This window comes from Sminthopsis crassicaudata, chromosome 1 (genome assembly GCF_048593235.1).
Source record: "Sminthopsis crassicaudata isolate SCR6 chromosome 1, ASM4859323v1, whole genome shotgun sequence".
Taxonomy (NCBI): Eukaryota; Metazoa; Chordata; class Mammalia; order Dasyuromorphia; family Dasyuridae; genus Sminthopsis; species Sminthopsis crassicaudata.
This window is the reverse complement of record NC_133617.1, coordinates 354,227,322-354,249,687: the sequence shown is the minus strand read 5'-3', so window position 1 is coordinate 354,249,687 and position 22,366 is coordinate 354,227,322. Positions and strand designations below refer to the sequence as shown.

The following is a 22,366-nucleotide window of genomic DNA, read 5'->3' as shown; positions in this document are numbered from 1 at the left end:
TCTTATTCTTACATCACTTATTTCTTTCATAGCTAGTCTTTATAAGGCTCTCTACTTAGTTCATTTGCTTCCACTTCGCATTCATGTATTGTAATGTAGCCTTTTACCTTATCAGTCAATTGAAACTGTTCTCTCCAAATTTAGCAACAATTCCTTAATTTCGAAATTATGGCCATTTTTCAGTCCTTATCATTTTATTTATCTCTCTACAGTATTTGACACTGTTAATTATCTTTGCTTCCTGGGTGAGTCACAATCTCTTGGTGCCACAGGATACTCCATAACATTATAAGTTATGGAGGGAGGTGCCAATCTTCATTGGTAAGAGTTTCCTATAACAAAGAAATCATAATTCCTGTCTTATTTTGTCTTTATTTTATATTCCTTTTATTTTCCATACTTTGAAAAGTTGAGCATACTAACTTAAGACTTGTCGATCAGTCATTTTAGTCATGTGTAACTCTTTGTGATCCCATATGGCTAAATCCTGGGGAGTTGTCTTTCATTTAATAGCTTCTGAATTTCCCCATTATTTTTATCAAATTAGTCCTTATATTTGTAAATGTTCTGGTCCAGATGAGCTTAAAAAAAAAAAAAAGGACACCAAGTTTCTTCTTCTTTTCTGTTCCTCTGTTTCTGTGTGTTGGCTCAGCTTTCCCTCCAAATTATTATTAATATGTTATTCATGCCCAGACAATAAGTCATCTGGTAGTTTTCTTACTTTGGAGCTGTTGCTTTTGTTGAATGTGAATGTTTAATTTGTTGAAAATAAGTTTATGATCAGTTCAGCACTCTGTACCATACATTATCTTCATCCCTCTCATATCCTGTACATTTTTTCCCCTTATCTCCTTATAATAACATAACCTATTAACTTTCAATGTTTGCTATAAGGCTGTATCCATGAAATTTTATTGCATTTAGATTTATGGAAGACCATGTTGGTGATGAGAATGTCATGAGTCACACAAGTCTTCAATAGTAAATAATCACTGCTGTTGTTGCTTCCAACTCCATTCCTCCAAAGGACTCCTTGCCATGTCTGATAATTCATGCATAGTCTGGCATTAAACTCTCTCAGAAATTCAAGTTTGTTCTCTTTTGGCACACTGATCATGGTTTTCAGGAAAATTTTTCTTTGATCTCATCAAGGTTCATCATGATGGGAGTATAGACACTGATAATGGTGGTGTGGTACTTTCCTGCAAATGGTAATTGCATTGTCATGAGCCTCCCATTCACTTCTTTTGGGAGGCATACAAGCTTGTTGGCAAGATTAATTTTGATTGCTAAACTAATGCCAGCTTCAGAGTTCCTCATTACTGCAGTCACTCCAGAAAAATGTATATCCAGCTCTGATTTCAGTAAGCTAGCCTTCATTTACCAGCTTTGTTTCAATCAGGGCTATTTGGATATGATGCCTGATGATATCTCTTATAAGTAAAGTTTATCTATCAGGTCTACTGGATTTCATGTAATCTATAAGCATGTGCATTCCATGTACCAATAGTGAGTGAAATAATTTTCTTTTTTAAAAATTTATTTATTTAATATTTTCCCTACTTACACTTAAAAGAATTTTAATTTGTTTTTAAAACTTTTGAGTTCCAAATTCTCTCCTTTATCCCCACCCCCAACTCCCATTAAGAAATCATATGTGAAATTATGCAAAACATTTCTATTAAAGTCATGTTGTGGGGGAAAAAAACCAACAACTATAGAACTCCCACCCTAATTTTAAAAAAGCTCTCAAGAAAAATAAAGTTAAAAAAGAGAGAGAGAGCATATATTTTAATCTGTATTCAGTCATAATCAGTTTCTTCTCTGAGTATGGATAGAATTTTTCATCACAAGTCCTTCCGAGTAGTTGTGTATCATTGTACTGCTGAGAATAGCAAAGTCACACACAGTTGGTCATCTTGGAACATTGCTATTACTTTGTGTACAGTACATTTCACTTTGCTTGAGTTCATGGAGGATTTTTGAGGGCTTTTTTTTTTTTTGTGGGGGGGAGAGCACCCTGCTCATCATTTCCCATAGAAGAATAATATTCCATAACAATTACATACCACAAATTGTGCAGACCCAATAGATGGGTTTCCCCTCAATTTCCTTTTTTTTTTTTTGTCCTGAAAAGAGAGCGGCTACAAATATTTTTGTACATGTAGGTTCTTTTTCTTTTTCTTTTTTTAAATCTCTTTTGTTATTTGTATCTGATAGTAGCATTGTTAGGTCAAAGGATGTACATGAATTTATAGCTCTTTGGATATAGATCATATCTTTGATCATTTATTAATTAGGACATTTAAAAAATAAATTTGTTTCTTTTCCCTCTATGTTTGAGAAATAAGGTTTTATCAGAAAAACTTGCTTCAGCATTCTTTTTATAATTACTATTGTTAATTGTATCCCTCCCTCAATTATTCTATGTTTCCTTTCATCCTATCTATCCTCAAAAGTGTTGAAGACAATATGCCCTCTCTTTTATCACCCTCCCCTCTTCCCATATCCTATTACCTTCCTATTTCCCTGCAGGATAAGATAGATTTCTATACCCATATTGAGTGTGTTCTTCTTTGGGTCATTCTGGTGAAATTTAAGATTCACTCTCCTCCCCAACTTTCCCTCCACTGTAAAAGCTTTTCCTTGCTTCTTGTTTTAGTGGCAAATAATTTATACCATTCCCTTTCTCCTAATATATTCCCCTCTTACCCATTAATTTCATCATTTTTCAAAAAGATATTATCTCTTCATATTCAACTCATACCTGTGCCCTCTGTCTATATATACTTTTTTAAACTGTCATAATAATAAAGTTCTAATGAGTTACAAGTATTATTCTCCCATTTAGGAATGTAAAAAGGTAAATCTTATAAAATCCCTTTTATCACTTTCCTGATTACTTCCTTTTGCTTCTGAGTCCTAAATCTGAAAATGAAATCTTCCATTCAGTTTGAGTCTTTTCATCATGGATGCTTGAAAATCCTCTATTTCATTGAATATCCACCTTTTCCCCTGAAGGATTATATTCAATTTTGCTGTTAATCATAGCTCCACAGTTCTTTGGAATGTCATATTTTAAGTCCCCTGGTTCTTTAATGTAGAAGCTGTAAAATTTTGTGTTTTACTGACTATAGCTCTACTATACTTGAATTGTTTCTCTCTGGATACTTGCAATATTTTCTCCTTGACTTAAGAGTTCCAGAATTTCACTATCACATTCCTGAGAGTTTTCTCATTTTGGGATCTCTTTCAGGACATGATCAATTGATTATTTCAATTTCTATTTTACTCTCTGGTTCTAGAATATCAGGACAGTTTTCCTTGATAATTTATTGAAAGCTGATGTCCAGGGCTCTTTTTATTTTATCATGACTTTCAGGTAGACCAATAATTTTTAAATTATCTTTCTTGGATCCATTTTCCAGGTCAGCTGTTTTTCCAATGAGATATTTCACATTTTTTCTGTTTTCATTTATTTTGGTTTAGATTTATTGTATCTTGATTTCACACAAAGTCATTAACTTCTATTTGCTCAATTCTAATTTTTAAGGAATTATTTTCCTTGGTGAGCTTCTGGACTTCTTTTCCCAATTGGACAATTTTGCTTTTAAGGCATTCTTCTCCCTATTAGCTTTTGGTATCACCCTCAATTCTTTTCCTAATTTTTCCTCTCTCTTCATTTTCAAAATCTCTTTTGAACTCTTCCATGGTCTAAGCCCAATTCTTACTTTTTTCTTTCTTTTTTTCCCCCAATTTTTATTTTTCTTGAAGGTTTTGAATGTAATAGTTATGACTTTGTTATCTTCTTCTAAGTGGGTTTTTTTGATCTTCCTTACCATCATAGTAACTTTCAATGGCCCGAAACGTTTTTTTGTTTACTGCTCACTTTCCTAGCCTATTACTTACTTGCCTGTCCTTCATTGGCCAGTGGAACAAGTCACTTTTATCTGTGCCTTCTGCCTGGGGATGTCTTCACATGGGCAGACACCCCTCATCTCCTTCCCCTCCTCCAACTCACTGATGGGTTTAAAGTCTTTCGGTTATCCTCAACCTGGCTTACCCTGTTCTCTTAAAATGGCTTGCTGGCATGTGACTGCTGCTACAGTTTTCTGAAGCCCAAGGTGAGAATTGGGTGGCAGGTAAACACCAGAAGCGGATGAGCAGCCCTTGTACTGGAGGTACTAGTCTTCTCTGAACAACCGTATACCCCAATAGACTAACATATAAACAGGGAATCGGTGGTTACCTTATAGCACTTTTTTGTTGTTGCTAAATACAAAAATAAAAGAAGAAAATCATTGATGAGTCTTACTTTTAGGTAATATGCAAATGATTTCTGCATTTCTGACACTGTAACTCATTTATTTTTTTCTATTACATCACATACATTAATATTCCTTGGCTAATACACATCATTCACATCACTAGGAGTGAAGACTCTCTAGAAGAACAATTGGGGAATTTGGAAAGATTATTCCTCACTTTAGTTGAGTCTAAAATTTCTCTTCCATGAAGAAGAAAAAATATACCTAAAAGTAAGTCAGAGGGACTTCATCTAGTAATTCAATTAGCATCTTCCATTGCAGGTGTAAGAATGACAAAATGAAGGTCCTGATCAAAAGATACCAGTATAGTTTAAACAGCATGATTCTTTGGAAGTCATTTCATTTCCTCCCAAAGTTCAAAAGAAATATATCAGAAAGGACAATCTAAGACCCTAAAAATATTTGGTGTGGTATAGCTCTAGACTGTTGGGATAACTAATACCCACCAGTAGCAGCCCTAATTAAACCATAAGCTCAATCATTTCAAACCTGTTTAAGAGCCACAAACTCGCACCTTACTTCTGGACTGCTTTACTAAGAAAAGACTGACAAAGGATCTTAGAAGGAAAGTTAGAAAAAGAGAATTGTGAATGTGGCCGTGTGGAGGAATGTGGGCATGGGGGGGAAAGCAAGGGAAAAAAGTAAAAAGAGCAGGCACTGGATTTTCAGGCTCATGCCTTGGGTCTAGAAGCTCTTGATCTAAACTTACAGTTCATGAAGTAAATGTTTCCTATTCTATACAGCTCAATAAAAGAAACTAAAGTATGAAAACTCAAGCATTTGAGAAAAAGAAACAATTTGCCCCTTAAATGTGATTCTGACAACAATGTATGCATTCTTCCTAATACAAAAGCATTAAGACAGCAATCAAATCTCTTCTATATGGCCAGCTAAAGTTGGCATAATGGTGGGGAGGATAGGAAGAGGTAAAGGAATAAGAGATTGGTAATAAAGATTAATGATCCTGCAGTAAATGCCCTGTGTAGTACTGTAATGACTAAAGGACAATGACAAAAGAAACAAAAGGAAATAAAAGAGAGAAAAAGTATATTCAAAAATTCAGGCATGCTACAAAGGGAAAACCAATTAAGGAAGCACTAAACCAAGCAGTTTAACTTAGGCAATTAGTGCTAGGTCATTTGCCCTGTGATAAACAGGGTGTCCAACTGGACTGCAGCACACCTTGGCAAGTTTATTTCCCAAACATGGTAGTGTGCCACAGCAAATGCCAATGCAATAATTCTGCTCCATATTGCAATTCCTGTACATTTGGCTCTGCAACAGGCAAGGTAGCTCCAAGGTAAAGCCTTCAGTAACTTTCAGTTACCAAGAAGGCTATATATTTTGCTAATGGCTATAGACCAAAAGGAAAGAAGAAGAAAAGACACATGTGAGTGTAAAGTTAATAATTCCTAGGAATACTGTAGGCCAAAATTTTTTGCAACTGTGAAAAATCTCTATTTCATCACAAAAATACTGCAAAGCCCCCCAAAAAAAGAAAAAAAAAAAGGAAAAATAATGCTAATAAAACAGAAAACCATCAGTGAAAATTGCTCCTGAAAACTTTGTGGAATTGAAACGACTTTCTCTTGGTTAAATTGATTGGTGTAGCAATGTTATAAAATGACTATTAGGATTCATTGTGCACAACAGAAAGTGCTGAAATGTCAGCAGACTATACAGCAAAAGTAATGGGTCTTGAACCCCTGTTAGTCAAAAATGATTTTGTTTCAAATTAGAAATTGATTTTTTTGGACACAAGCCCTTTCCAGGCTTCTAGCTTCTGTTGCTGGGCCTGGGAGAGATTAACCTCCACCACAGCAAGGGCTGGCCTGATGATACCTTTCCCAAAGTGCCTTTCCAAAGTCTGCTTTGTAATGCTGCTGTGGTCTTAACCAATAACACAAGTTATTTGTCCCTTGGAGAACTGAGCCACATTTTTCTCATTTTACCATTTTATTTTTGTGCTGACATACTCCACAGACTGGCTGACAAGTTAAAAAAAAAACTGCTCATAATTGAACAGAAGATTATGTTAGGCACTGCAATGAAACCACCATACCAATTTTTTCTCTCCTCCTAAATGAAAGTCTGGGTTCTCCACTCCCCAAAGTAGAATGACTAAGTAGCAAGTAAGCTAGAGGGTACAGCAAGCCATCTGTGTAGAGCTGCTATTAGAGTAAAGAAGATGACATCTCTAACAGTAGGCCCTGTCAATTTTATTTTCTCCTTGAAGAAAAAGTTTGGGGAAAAACAGGGTTCTAATTTTCCTAAAGCAATGAAGATACTCAAGTATTCTTCTTGTGAGGACTAAAATAGTTTTGCTTTTATTTCTAATTGGGAAATATTCTTTCTTCAAAGATTCAGAACAGTTGTTGCACTTAATTTCCCCTGGAGATACAAACTTTGCCTTGCCATTTTCATTAATAATTAATTAATTAATAATAATTATTAGGTACCACTCAATACCTTATTATGTCAGATTTACCAGAATGGGGTAAATTAGAATAATCTTGTAATGGTTGTCCAAAGAAATTTTGGTGTTCAATAGACCTGCAAAACCCCTGTGGCTTTGAAGGCACATTTTTTTCTGTGACTGTAAATTGAACTCCTTGCTTTAAAGCACCAGCATTTCCCCACATTTTTACTTCCTTCCCACTCTGGTATCCCAGAACTTTAAGTTACCTCTTCTGGATTGGCTCATATCATTCTTTTGATACATCCAAAGGGCATCTTCCTCTACAGTTGATTGAAATCCAACTGTTTTCTTCCCTGTGCTATTCCCTTCACTGGGACTGAGCAATTTGTTCCCTTTGCTGGACGATGATGCTCTTAACAGGTAATCATCACATTCCGACTTCAGTAAGCTGGAAGGGGTAAAAACACAGGAACCATTAGAGAGCACCGCCTATTAGCAGGTAATGACAATAAGCCTCAGACACTTACTACCCATGTTTTACCAGCCAAATCCCTCTGTTTGGCTCAGTTTCCTCATTTGTAAAACAGGAATAATAATAGCACCTACTTGCCAGGATTGTTGTGAGGATCAAATGAGATAATATTTGTAAATTGTTTAACATAGTGTCTGGCACATAGAAGACATTATATATATATATATATATATATATATATATATATATATATATATGTGTTTATTCTGTTGTACCTCCCTCCCCCACTTCTGTGATCACATATGGGAGGTAAATAAGGATGTTTTATTTGGGAATGAGTTAAAATTCAATTCTTTTCAACAAGCATTTATTGAGTATTCCTCATGTGCCAAAGATGTTGGATGCTACAGGGCAGGGCTTTTTAAACCTTTTTCACTTGCCACCTCTTTTTGACTGATAAATTTTTGTATGACTTCAAATATATACATACATAAAATAGGTATACAAATCAAACATTATTTACTGATAATAAATCTTTACTAATGTAGGATTTCTTTACTAATGTCCTCGCCTTCCCCTCATATCTCCTCCTTAACCTTACTCTAGGAAACATCCTTTTTCTCTTATATCGTTCTGTTTCCTTTCTATTGGCTCTTTTTCCTGGATGTACACATATGTTAAAATCACCTTAGTCTTTTAAAAAAAGTCCCTTTCTTTGAACCAGTAACACCTTTTAACTCTACTTAACTGTCTCTACTGCCTCACCACCCACTCACTCTTCAAACCCTTGCAATATGACTTTTCTTCCCATTATTTTGTTGAAATATGGTTCCCAAAGACAGTGATGACCTAGTTGTCCAATTTCAGTTTTTTTTTAAAGTTACCATCTTATCCTCTGCAGCATAACTGTACTAAACAATTCTTCCTTCTTGATACTTTCTTTTCGTTTGTTATATGATGTTGCATGCTCATTATGGCTATTAATCTATTTTTTTAGATATCTTCTTTATGTAGATTAGTGTAGATCTCAAACTTCTGTCCTTACTTTTTTCTTTATACATTCTTTCTTACTACTACTGTACTCTAATGGTTTCAATTATTACCTTTATACCAATGATCTTAAAATGTATGTCTCTGTCCTTGATCTCTCTCTAGATCTCCAGTAATACACTAATAAATGCTACATAAGTCCACTTGGATATACTGTAAACACTTTATTTGTAGTATACAAAATTGAATTTATAATCTTCTAAAAACTGAACCCTCCAACTTTTCTATTTCTTTGTTGAATACATCCAATTAAAAAGGCTTAAAACCCCATAATTATATTTGAGAATTCCCTCTCCCTCACTTCAATCATTTTCCATATCTGGAAATGGCAGTTTATTTATTACTTACACACACACACACACACACACACACACACACACACACACACACACACACACACGGGTTTTTCCTCCACCCTAAAAAATTCTGGAGAATTTGAAGAAACTCTTGAGTTAAATTCCACTATAATTGTCTGAATACTAATATTAGGGTAACAGAATCCTTCATTCTTCTCCAGCTTCCATTCCAAGATTTTGGAGAAAGGGAATTAGGTAATAAAAAAGGGATATTCATCACCCTAAGAGAATAATTCTAAGGATTTTGAATACTATTCTTCAGGATCATGTCTAAACAGTTTAGGCCAAAATTTGGCAGAAGCTGAAACATCCTCTAACCTAAAGCATAATAATATATTCAGTAGTATTGTTGGTTTTAGCTAGATAAACTGCCAATTTTATTTGGTTCTTCACTTGAATTCAAATCATGGAGGCCCCAAATCTTGGGACTTGTCTGAGTTTTGATCCTAATTTTCAGGCATGTATATTAACCACTATGTCTGTTTACAGAATGCTGCATGCCTCTGTACAGATACAGAGATCAAACAAGATTATAAGCCAGGTTATGGTTCAGGATGGCACACAATAAACAGAGCATATTACTAGCTGTGTGGACAAATCACTTTGACATTTAGAACCTTAGGTTAATTATCTATAAAAGAATGGATTTGACAACAGGAAAACCTGAGTTCAAATCCTGCTTCAGATACTTATTAGCTCTACGATTTTGGATGAATCACCCTTGTTTACCTTAATTTCCTCATCTGTAAAATGGTTATAATAACAGCACCTATATCTAAAGCTGTTGTGAAGATCAAATGAAATAACATATGTAACACATTTTTTAATCTTCAAAGTGCTACATAGATGTGAACTGCTATTATTATTGTTATCAATTTGATTTGTATTAAGAGCCCTAAATACTAAATCACATTTTCCTTCTTAACTCCTTCTCTCTCAATCTCTGTGATTTAGTGTTGTTGCTAGTTGCTAAGGCAAAAGCCCTTTTTTGGGGGGACTATCACTCCCTGCTTATCCATATCTAGCTACTTTAAACCTGAACAATTCAGAGTCCCTGGTTTTCTGTTTTTCTCTTCTACTCTGACTCCTCAAATCCGTGCTTTTTCCACTAACAACTTTCTCTTTGAGTTAGAACCTTTTCCTCTTTTAGCCCTTCCCTTCTTCCATTAGTGGTGATATAGCTGTTTCCTGTCAACTTTGGCCATTTTCTGTAGTGCTGGGTATGCTTTCTCTTATATCTCTTGATACCCTGGGTCAGTAGAAATAAGTACATATCCTCTTCACAGCCAATTCCAGAGCCCTGCTCTCCTTGACTGTTTTCCTATCCATGCCCTAGCTTCACATCCCTCCCTTCAACTTTTGTGTTGGAGTTAAGCAATTCAACATGTCATTCTATCCCTTGTTCAATCACTCTTGAAAAACTTGAATCCTGGGTTACATTAATTTCCTACTCTTAGATTGAATATAGTTAGAAGAAGTTATATAACAGTATCAATAGGTTCTAGTACAAATATATTATCTAATTCACCTGGGTTCTTAATTCTACAAAGCAATCCTATTATCCTTTCCTCATTATATCTTTATCATATTTTCTAACAGCTGTTTCCATTTTCCTCAAGCTCACCTTATACCACTTTCATCCAGAGAAACTTCTTACCTTAGGTAGAAAAAAAAAGAAGGCATTCATTATGAGATACTTTCTCTTTCCTATCATGTGCCTCAAAAGTTCTCTCTTCCTTTGTTCAAATTTCTGACAAGGAAATATTTTTTTCCTCCTCTCCCTGCCCAAGACCAACCCTTCTATTTATGTTATTTTATTTCATCTTTTATCCACTCCTCTAAGAGTTTGTCCTTTTAATCATTCTCTTTCTATTCATCTTCTACAGTATCTTTATATACCGCCTCCTATTCTGCTGACTACAAACATCCCCAGGTTTTGCCTATCCTTCATTTGATTTTGACACCCTCCTGAAGCTACTGCTAGACATTTTTTCTCCTTTTCATAGGATCATGGATTAAGAGGTCACCTATTCCAATTCTATAACTTTGCAGAGGAAGAAGTTGCTCTCAGAGAAATAAAGTGAATTTCTGAATTTCACAGATCTTTTGTCACTATTTGTTACCTCCACTTCTTTACCTCTGCAATCTCATTTCCAAGAATCAACAAAAATATTCTTTCCAAGAAAATTGTAAATCCAATGATAATTTCTTAGTACTAAATCTTGACTCCTTGGAAAAACAAATACTTATAGACACTTACTTTGTATAAGGCAGTGTATGAGGAATTAAAAATAAAAATAAAAAAAAAATGCTACCCTCAAGAAGTTTGTATTCTAAAAAGATAACAATCGGATAAATACATCTAATATAATTGAAGAAGGAAAAGATTACTGACAATTATAGAGTTAGGAAAGGCTTCCCCAAAGATGTGGTACCTGAGCAGAGCATTGAAACTACCAAGGTATTTGGAAACACCCAGTTTTTCAGAGGTAAGGTCCAATAAGCAGGCTGTGTCCTGAGCTTGGCAAAACAACAATCCTTTGCATTCTGGATGATCTTACCCTCTAGCAAAGTATATTGTTTTGAACAATAGCAGGTATTCACTGAGGGATTTATGACTGTTGAAATTTATTGGAGCTCTCCCTATTTCCTAGTGACCTGAGAGCCAGTAGTTATTCTTTATTCTTTTCCCTCTTTTATCCATCACAATCTAAATAAGAAATCTAAACTGGATACCAGGGCAAGATGTCTTACTATAGGAATTCATGTAGGCATAAGATGTCCTTCAAGAACATCTTTGCCCCTTCAATAATCTTAGAGGAGTTCTTAACCTAAGGTTTGTGAACTTTTATTTTTAATTTTGGTAACTATACTTCAGGATATCAGTTTCCTTTGTAATCCTTCATGTTTTACTTTATACATTTAGAAACAATACTCCAAGGAGTCCATGTTTTAGTAGACTGCTGAAGAAGTCTATCACACAAGGTAGGTTTAGAACCTTCTTTGTAAGATTATTCATCACAGGATAGTATCTCATGGCCCTAGTCCAACTGAAGGACAATAATAAAATTTATTTTAAAACTACTCATGGTTGTTGAAGAGTTGCAATGAGAATCCTTGGGTTCCCATCTTGATCTCTGACACTGGTATATGTTTTGTATTGGCTACATAGTAGATTACCTCAATATGAACAATTACTGTGGGATGCCAAAAGTCTCAAATGATATCATTTAGGAGTTTGAAAAACCCAAGATGGAAGCATGCAAGATAGCATGACAGAGGGATATGAATTGAGCTTAGGCTTACTGTAGGGCCTGGTACACAATAGGCATTTAATAAGTCTTTACTGATCAATTGAATGTATAGGTGATACACTATTTAAAATGGAACCCTCTTTCAATTTGGGGGTAGATACAATATAAAAGCTAGGTAAGCTAGGTCAGTATGTAGGAATTTTGTAATTTGATATAAGAATTTTGTTTTGATTTGTTTTCCAGGAAGTTGGAGAGAAAAATAAAATGCCTGTTTAAAAATTAAATTTATTTTTAAAAATTAAAAAACAAATCAGAGGAGCTGTAAAGGAGATACTATTGACAATTATGGATAAGAGTATACAACAGAAATGATCATAGAAAATAAAATGAAAAGTTTTGATTAAACTAAAAAGTTTATCACAAACAAAATCAGCATATTTTTTCCTAATGAAAGGGTGAAATAGTCAACAGGGGGAAAGTATTTGCAGTAAATTTTTTTAATAAAGGAAAATCTGATATCCAAGATAAACAGGGAATTGATACAAAGGTATTAGAGTAAGAGCTAATTCCTAATAGATAAATGGACAAAGTATATGAACAAAAGATTCTCAAAAGAAATGAAAGTTATCAACTAGCACCTAACAAAAGCTCCAAATAACTAATAAAAACAGAAAATTCAAATTAAAAATAATTTTAACAGTAGAAGTAGACTTGGCAACAGATTGTGATTCCAAGAGACTGGGAAGATGGTAGTGTTTTTCAAAGTACAGGAAAGACTGTGACCAATAAGATGGAAAATTAGACATATTCTTTGATCCTTACAACCTCACAAATCTCTCTACAACAGAAATTATGTGCTAAAGATAAAGCAATTTCAGTTATCTCCATGGTCTAGGATGCCAGGAACTCAAACAAAGCTTAAAACCCCCCAAACTCCATGAACTAACATTTACTTTGAGCTCTCACTTAGCACCCCCACCCCACTGCTTATCATGCTGCCAGCAGTGAAACTGCACAGGCCAACCTGACCCTTGAGCTTGTAACAAAATGCAATCTGGTTCCCCACATGCACACCCACACTTCCTAATGCAGTAGAAATCCAAACCTTAAACTGTAAGAATTTGCTAAAGCTGTGATAATGCCCTGTCAGCGCACTGTGCTGCAAAAATCTCTAGGAGAGCAGAGGAACAGAGAGAAAGGGGCAGGATAGGCTTGTCTGGGCTTGAAATAGAGTTCAATTCCATACCTGAAGCCCTCCCCTTTTCCCCAAAACTTTGGAAATAGTAACCACAAATGACAGAAATAAACCCCAGTTACAATAGTACCTGTGTGGCAGAGTGCTAACTTGTAGCAGAGAACTGAGTAAGAGGCAAAAAGAAAAGATACCATGAGTAAAGGGGCTGGATAGGGCTAAGTTATTGTTGTTTGTCCTTCCTTCTCGAGTATATGACATTAGGGAGATGATGGTACAGCATACAGGTGAATTAAGGGAAAGCTGGGCAAGGTTACCTGCTTCACATTTTCACATTCCCCTCCAGATCCATCTGGACATCTGGATATATATACATATATATATCCGTATAACTGGAGATGGCCCTGGATGCAACAGGAGACCTTGGCCTTTGAGGTCTTCAGAATTCTACTAAATCTGAGGGAAAGATCTCACCATACAACTGAGACCATTTCTATCTTCCCAAAAGACAATGGGGGCAGAGACCTAGATTAGTAAATGGTGAACTGCTCAGAGTGGGTGAAGTCCAAGTCTCAGTCCTCAGGGAAAACATCACCTGAGGTGAAGAGTCAGAAAGTAATAAGGAAAACTAAGAGAAAAAAGACTGCAATTACCAGAGATCTCAGGAGGTAGGACCCTGAGCACAAACAGATAAATGAACATATAAAATATCGACAACAAAAGGACATATGCCTTACAGATTTAGTAAAAGAGTTCAGGCATCTATTAATGAACACTGTAAGACCAAGGAAAGTAACTTAGCACTTGATAAGATAAAGGATCCTGTGAAATTTGAGAAAAACATGGAATCACAGCATATTGTCTTTAAAAGTCTTAAAAAAAAAAAAGAAAGAAAGAAATTAGAATTGTGAAAGCAGAATTTATGATCTGAACAGAAGAAATAACTAAAGGAATAGAAAAACTTGAATCTATGATTGGATATTTCACCAAAGAAACAAAAGAGAAGACTGATTGGGAATGCAAATACACAGAAATGAAGGACAACATAAAACAAGGGAAGCAAAAAGCAGTAATATTCAAAGGAAATATGTCCTCCAATCATGCAAAACATATTGATCTTGAAAACATATGCATACAGAGAATATAAAGATTACAGGTCTCCCAAAGAATACAAGGCAAAAGACCAAAGACTATAACAGAAGAAATAATACAAGAAAACTGCCCAGAACTTCAAGACCAAGAAAAAAGAAATACCAATTGAAAGAATCCATAGATTGTTTCCAGGGGAAAAAACAAAACAAAACAAAAACAAAAAACTCAAGGCTGCAAATTCCAAGACAACATAGTGTTTGGTTACATTTAACAATTCAGTTTCGAAACAACAAATTCTGGAAGGGACTGGCCAGAGGTTCTCAAACTACAGCCTACTGGCCATATGCAGCCCACTGAGGACGTTTATGTGACCTGCCTGGTTATGGCAAATGGGCTGAAGGGCGGAGACAGAGTGTGAGGTTTTGTTTTTACTATAGTCCGGCCCTCCAACAGTCTGAGGGACAGTGAACTGGCCCCCTATTTTAAAAGTTTGAGGACCACTGAGAAAGACATTCAAATACAAAGGAATGAAAATTTGAATAATACAGTACTATTCTGCACTGACCAGAAAAAGCAGGAGGGAATGGAACAATGTGTTCTAAAAAGCAATGGGATTTAAGAGATAACCCAACATGAAATAGCTGAAAATCTAAGTTTAACCAAGAATGAAAAAAAAGATATTCAATAAAAAAAAATTTTTTTTGAAATATACTTAGAATGCAAACCAGATCTGAAGAATTTTTCATCTCCTGACTGTCTCAGACAATATAAATGCAGGAGGGGTGAATGAATGTGGCAGTGAAGCATAGCAATGATATCAGTCAGCAGAAAAATCATCAAGAAAATTCTTTCTAAATATACACAAGGAGATGGAATTGAAGGTGAAAGTCAGGGGAAGTAATGATAGAAAAGCAGACCTCAGGCAGTATGGATAGAACCTCATGAACCAATTGCCTTCAGATGAATATGTATTAATATATACACATATAAACACATGCATGTATGTATATGTATAGTATGTATATATGTGTATGCATATATATGTATATGTATATATATATAGACACATATTATGTATGTGTGTGTGTGTGTGGGGGGGGATTCCGTTACAAAATGGGATGATTCATGGAAGGAGGGGAAAAGGAGGAAAAAGCGAAATACATGATATATTCTGGTCCATTTGAGGACTAACAATGAACAAATGGTGATTCCTTAGGGTTCTCAGAAAGAAAAGAGCCTGCAGGCGAACAAGGGAGAAGGAGGGGACACTTAAAAAGGATGAGAGAAGGAAGCCATGTTTTGGTGGTGATGCATATTTCTATGGGCAAAGAAAGATATTCTGTAAAGACAGATGGGGACAATGTGCTAAAGAATTGGTGCTTAAAATAATAACTTCGGGGGAAGAGTGGACTTGGAGAAGGAGGACATGGACCAAGGGAAGAGATTTTGAGGCAAATGGAATAGAAAAGTAATCAGAGGAGAGCACAGGTCAGTGGTGGGCTCCATAATGGAATTAGGAGATCCTGTCATGGTAGCACTGTCCTGTCATCTGTGGGAAATGGATTTTTTTCCCTTAAGCCAAGGCACAAGAGAAAAGGGGAATCCATAGAGCAAACTATACAAAAGACTGTGACCAAAACTGCTTAGAGGGAAGAATCCAGAATGGCTGCCTTGGAAGTTTTGATTCTATGAAAAATGCAGAGAATAAAGAGATACTAAACAATTATGAGGAACATGAACAAGAGAATAAAAGTCTAGAGTACACAAAGTTAATATCTAACCCCCCCAAAAAAAGTAAAAGTGAGAAAATCCTTGTTGGAAAAGAATGCTCCCCCCCAAAAAAGAAATGTAAACAACTAATGAAGGGAATGAGAGGGAGGACTCTATTTGACTAATTGAGAGAAGAAAAAAAAAGAAGAAAAATTAAATAATGTGATAAAAACAAGAAAGAGGAATCAATAAGTAAAACTCTAAAAGGAGAAAAGCTTAAGAAAGGAAAGGTGACTGGGAGTAAAGAGAACATTAATAGGAATTTTAAAATAGTTTAAAATAAAATTAAGCTAACAACTGAAGAGAGGTAATACTGTATTTACAGCTAGAGAGACTGATAATGGAAAAAATTGCAAATGTGAGACAAATGGAAAAAAACAAACCTAATATCTACAACTTCAAATATAAATGGAAACAATCCAATAAAATGAAGAGGAATAAAAAAGATTGAATAAGAAAACAAAACGACAATCTATGGGCCACAAAAACACATTTAAAAAACAAAAACATACAAAATAAAAAAATAAAATACCAGATGGGAAAAAAATGTACCAGGTAAATCCCTCAAAAGCAGCTGTTGCAATCTTGCCATTCTGATAAAGCAGATAAATAAATTAAAAAGTTAAAAAAGGATAAACAAGAAAGCCACATCATGCTGAAAGCAACCACAGACAACAAATCAATATAAAAGTCAACTTACAGATTCAACTGCCTTAGCATTCAAATTCATAAAGGAAATAATTACTTAGCCATAAAAAGACATATATGATAATACATGCTGGTAGCAGACTTTAATGTCCCTCTTTTAGTTTTAGATAAGTCTAACAGAAAAATGAACAAAAGGGAAAAAATGGAGAATAATTTATTGGAGAAACAAGAGGTAGAAAACTTATGTCACCTAAATAGGATTTAAAAAGAATAAACACATTTATCAGCACTATATGGAATTTTTACAAAAACAAATCATATATTAGTTAATACAAACAGGTATTAATAATACAAACAAATGTAGAAAGGCAGAAATAGTAAACATATAATTTAAGGGCCACAAGGCAACAGAAAGTCACTGGTCCAGGGATCACAACAAAAAAGACCCACGTGGAGACTTAACAATGAAATCTTAGATAAAGAATGGTCAAAGAACAAATCATAGAAACATTGAATAATTATGGGAAAGAAAAATGATAATGATGAAACAACATAATAAAATTTCTGGGATGCAACTAACATAGTATTCAAGGAAAAAGCCATATTCCTAAAAACATACTTTAACAAAAAGAAAAAGGGAAAATGAATGAATTGAACATAGATCTAAAAATATAGAAAGCCAACAAATAAATCTAAATTAAGATAAAAAATTAAAAATTAGAGGAGAAATAGAAAAATTAAGACTTAAAAAACCATAGAAATGCTAAGTAATACTAAAATGTGTTTCTTTCAAAAGACTAACATAATTGATAAACCTTTAGCTAATCTGATTAAAAAGAAGAGGGGAAAAGATCAAATCAATAAAATAGAAAATAAACCAAGTGAAATCACAGCAAAACCAAAAGAAAAAGAATAATCAACTTATCCACAGTTACATGCAAACAAAATTGAGAACAAAAAATAAAAAGGACAATCTTCAAAAATATAAAATATCCAAACTAACAAAAGAAACAAGAGATTTTAAATAAGCTACTTTCAGAAAATAAAAATATCTAGTAATAAAGGAACTACCAGAAAAAAATGAAGTGGGGGAGAGGGAAGACTCTTGGTCCTGATGGATTCACAGGAAAGTATTTTCAAACTTTAAAGAACAATTTGTGCACAAACTTTACAAATAATTCTCACAAGAAGGGGAGAAACTATCCTTTCAGAATATTTTTATGAGTAAAAAGTAGTCCTAATACCTAAACCAGGGAAAGATTAAACACAAAGAGAAAACTAGAGGTTGATATAATTTTAAACAAAATCTTTTCCAATATACTACACCAATTTATCTAAGAAATCATTCAATATGACTTGAGGGAATTTATACCAATGATGCAAAGATGAGTCAACATTAGAAAAGCAATCAATATAATTAAACATACTAATAACCAAAACAGTGAAAACCACTTATTTATCTCAAAAGTATAACTCTTTACACTAAAAAAAAAGCAAAACAAAAAACAAAAAACAAACCTAAAAGTATAGGCATAGACACTTTTTTAATATCATTAAGAAGTGTCTAAAATCATAATTAAGTATCATGCACAATATAATACACAAGAATCTTTCTTCTTAAATACAGGAAGAAAGCAAGGATATTTACTTTTCCAAATATTACTTAATACAGTTCTGTTTGACAAGTGGTAGCATTATTAATAAGGCAAGAGGAAAAGAAATTAAAGGAATAAAGATAAATAAGAAGAGACAAAACTATAATTATCTGCTGATGTATATTTGGAAAATCCTAAGGAATGAGAAAAGATAATAACTGAGACACAATTTCAGCAAAGTTGCAAACCAAAAATTAAACCCTCAAAAATCAATTGCATTTCTATATAACAATTACAAAATCAAAGAAGCAATAATAAATAGAAATGAAAATCCTGTTACAAATAACAAATTATAGAAAGTATCTGCAAATCAACTTTCCAAAAAAAGCAAAAGATCATATAGATTCAATTACAAAGTGCTCCTTAGAAAAGTAAAGCACATTTTAAATAGCTGGAGGAATATCAAGTGCTTGTGGGTAGACCATGCCAATATAATAAAAAGACAATATTTTAAAAGGGGCAATTTAGACTTTTAATGTTATACTAATCAAATTACCAAGGAGATACTTTATAAAACTTGATAAAATAGTAAAATTCAATTGAAAAAAAAGTTCAAGGGAAATGATTTTAAAAAAAAAGGTAGGAATGAAGGGGGAATAGCATTTCTGGACCACAAAATATTTTGAAAATAGAGAATTAAAAATTAGAGAAATCAATGCAACAATACATAAGAAAGAATCATAAAAAATGTAGCTCAATCACCCAGTGTTTGATAAAAAGGAAAATAAAAATTACTTATAAAAAACTTATTTGATTAAAAAAAAAACTATAATAAAACTATAAAGCTATCTGGTAGAAATTGGGCTTAGATCAAAATCTTATACCATATATTGCACAAAACATTCTAAATGGACACACAACCTTAATATTAATATTATACTATTTTTAAAAAAAGATTTAGAAGAGAAACTGACTACTATGGATAAAAGACTAATTCTTCAGAAGACAAATAATCAAAGTATATAATAAATAATCTTCAAAAGGAGAATTATCAAGTATTTACAACCACATGAAATAATGCTTTAAATGATTACTAAATGAAATTCAAATTTTAAAAATCTTGAGGTTTCATGCCATATCCTGAAAATTGAAAAAGATGACAAAAAAATGGCAATAGTCAATATTGGTAGAGGTGTGGAATGATAGGCACATTAATACATTGTTAGTGGAACTATAAATGGTACAATCATTTTGGAAAACAATTTGCAATAGTGTTAATAAAATGACAAAAATGTCCATAAATTTTCAATCAGAGATTCCACTAACTTGGGCTTATAGCTCAAGAAAGTCATAAGAAAAAAGGCCCCATATATAGGAAAATGTTTATAGTAGTACTTTTTTTTTTTTTTTTTTTTTTTTTTTTTTTTTGGATAATAAAAGTATTGGAAACAAAGTAGATGCCTACTGTCTGGGAAATGGCTAAACAAATTATAGTAAATGAACATAATGGGATGTATTTGTGCCAGATTACATATAATGAATACAAAGAAGCATAGAAAGAGCTATGTGAATTGATGCAGAATGAAGTAAGCACAGTCAAGGAAATAATATGACTACAACAATATAGAATGTTGCTGAACTCAGAAATTTTCAAAGCATTTAGTAAGCACTGCTTGTTCAGTGAGCAAATGGCAGACTTCCTTCTGGTCTCCAGATGCTGCACTGGTTACTCCTTTTCAGGCTTCAGAATTGGCTAGAAACTGGAACTGAGACCTCAGCCACACTACCATTGCTTGCTATTAGAATTTGTTCCTCTTAGTTTACTGCCAAGGGATTCATCCTGAAGTACCCACATGTACTTTCATCAATCCTCTCTGGATTTGTAATCTGGAACTGCACAGAGGAAGACACACCTACCACATAATATCCAGTCCTACTGTAGTGACTCAGGATGTGTCTGAGACCTCTTCTCCTCCTGGTGCATAGTATCTCTCTAGGTGCTGGGGTGCCCCACATGGCTACTCTTTAATAGATGCTAACCCCTCTGTTATCTCTTAAATCTCTCCCTCACTGAATCTCTCAGACCTGTGTAGAAAAAATCTGAAGTTCAAACACAGGAGTTAAGAGAAACATAAAAGAGACAAAGATGAATAAACAATTGTGAGATATTATGCAAGGATAAACTGCTTACATTCTAACAAGGAGAGATGACAAATTAATCTTCTCTGAACTCAATCTTCTGATGGAGTCTCATAAACAGAATGCCTATAGTGGTTCTATTATGTCTTGATAATCTTAGAATGTAATTAAAGTTATTTCATATAATCAGGCTTTGCAAGTAGACATTTACATAAACAATGAGGAAAAATTGAGTCTTACTCTTATTTGGAATGGTCAAGTGAGAGAAAAATATACAGATGGATATGGAAAGGGCATAAAGGGGAATTAAAGGAAAGGATGGCTTAGTACTGAGCAAAATAAATTCTAAGGATATATTAAAAAGTTTAGCTCAAAGCATGGAAATCTGAGGAAGTACCCATAAAATTAGAAAATGGCTAAATAAGTTATAATAAATAAATATAATGAGATACTATCGTATTGTAAGAAATAAAGGAAATAGTTTCAGAAAAAAAAAACTGAGCAAACTTATATGAACTGTTGCATACCAAAGTGAACAAAAGCAAAAGGAAAAGACAGCAAGGAACTCAAAAGTAGAGGGCAATGAAGAGCTATCAGGCTGAAGTATGAAAGACAGTAAAGTAATCAGAACAAGGTTAATGCCTAAGAAAGTTTTGGGTGACTGAGGTCTTGGTGAAGGTAAAAAACATCTGTAGGAGGAATAAAGGATAGTGTGTGTGTGTGTGTGTGTGTGTGTGTGTGTGTGTGTGTGTGTGTGTGTATGGGGGGGTAGAGGGCACATAATAGGAAATGAAGATCAAATTAGGACAATGTGAGAATTCTTCATAAAGAAATCACAAATAGGTGACAAATTTTTGCAATTTTGTTGATGACATGATAATTTACTTAGAAAACTTCAGGGAATCAGCAAAGAAACTAATGGAGATAACTGCCTCAGCAAAATTGTAGACTATAAAATAAACCCACAGAAAATCCAGAAAGCAATAATAGAAAGAGATGTCCATTAAAAATAAAGTGCAGAAAATATCTGGGAGTTGATCTACCAAAGAAAATTTAATACCTGTATAAACTTAATGACAAATGCTTGCTAAAGAAGAATTTAATGAGATAGAGAGGGTTACTCTATGATCATAGCTGGAATAAGCCAAAATAATGAAAATGAAAATACTACCTAAACAAATCAAAGATTTAGAGTTATGGCAATCAAACTACCAAAGGGATTTTTTATAAAACTGAATAAAAAAACAACTAAATTCATTTGGAAGAACAAAAGCTATACAGTAACACAGAAAATAATGAAAAAAAAAAAGTAAGACTAGAAGGAAAATAGCATTTCTACATGTCAAGAGGAAAAATAACATCTTTACATGTTAAAATATCTTATTAAGCATTAACTGTCCAAACATTTTGGCACTGATTAAAAAAACAAACAAAAAACCAAATTAATATAATGGACTAGATGACAAAAGATTAACTGAATGCAATAACCCATTGTTAGATAAAACCAAAATAAATATTTTCCTAGGAATGCACTTCTACTTCATAAGAACTGCTGGGAAAATTAGGAAGTACTCTGTCAGTATCTGGACTTAAATCATACCATTAAAAAAAAAAAAAAAGCAGATTAGGTCCTTTTCATAACTATGGGAAGAGAAGAACTCTTAACCAGACAAGAAATATGGCCAATTACAAAAAAAATAATCATTAAAGAAAAAAACATTAACCTTTCAACCTGAGATATGAAGGGAATTTGCTTCTCATGGGGAGAAAAATGTCTCTATCAAATATGTCTAGTAAAGATTGATATTCAAGAGAGACAGACAATTAACAGAAATATGAAGGCCAAAAGACATTCTCCAATGGATAAGAGGTCAAAGGATAGGAAAAGAAATCTAAAGAAAAACTATTAAACACCATATGAAAGGAAGCCTCAAGAAAGATGCAAATCAAAACCAGTAAGTTGGAAAAAATGACAATAAAGGGGAAGAGTCAATGTTTGAGGTATGGTGGAAAGGCAGAAACATTAAGGCATCATTCATGGAGCTGTGAAT

The 22,366-nt window shown here is 33.8% G+C and overlaps 1 protein-coding gene across 7 annotated transcripts in view; it reads right to left on the bottom strand.

Annotated features, from left to right (window-relative positions):
- KIAA1328 (KIAA1328 ortholog) overlaps positions 1-22,366 on the bottom strand; it is a 525,281-nt gene that overhangs the window by 76,958 nt on the left and 425,957 nt on the right. For 6 of the 7 annotated variants that reach the window (XR_012484390.1, XM_074279230.1, XM_074279231.1 and 3 more), the window contains one exon: positions 7,014-7,195. Coding sequence is in view for 5 of the 7 variants with exons in the window: in XM_074279230.1 (XP_074135331.1) it covers positions 7,014-7,195 (182 nt within the window). In the remaining 2 variants the exon portion in view is untranslated. Of the gene's footprint in view, positions 1-107; positions 333-4,063; positions 4,273-7,013; positions 7,196-22,366 lie in introns of all 7 variants that reach the window. The other variant, XR_012484391.1, reaches the window with a different exon arrangement.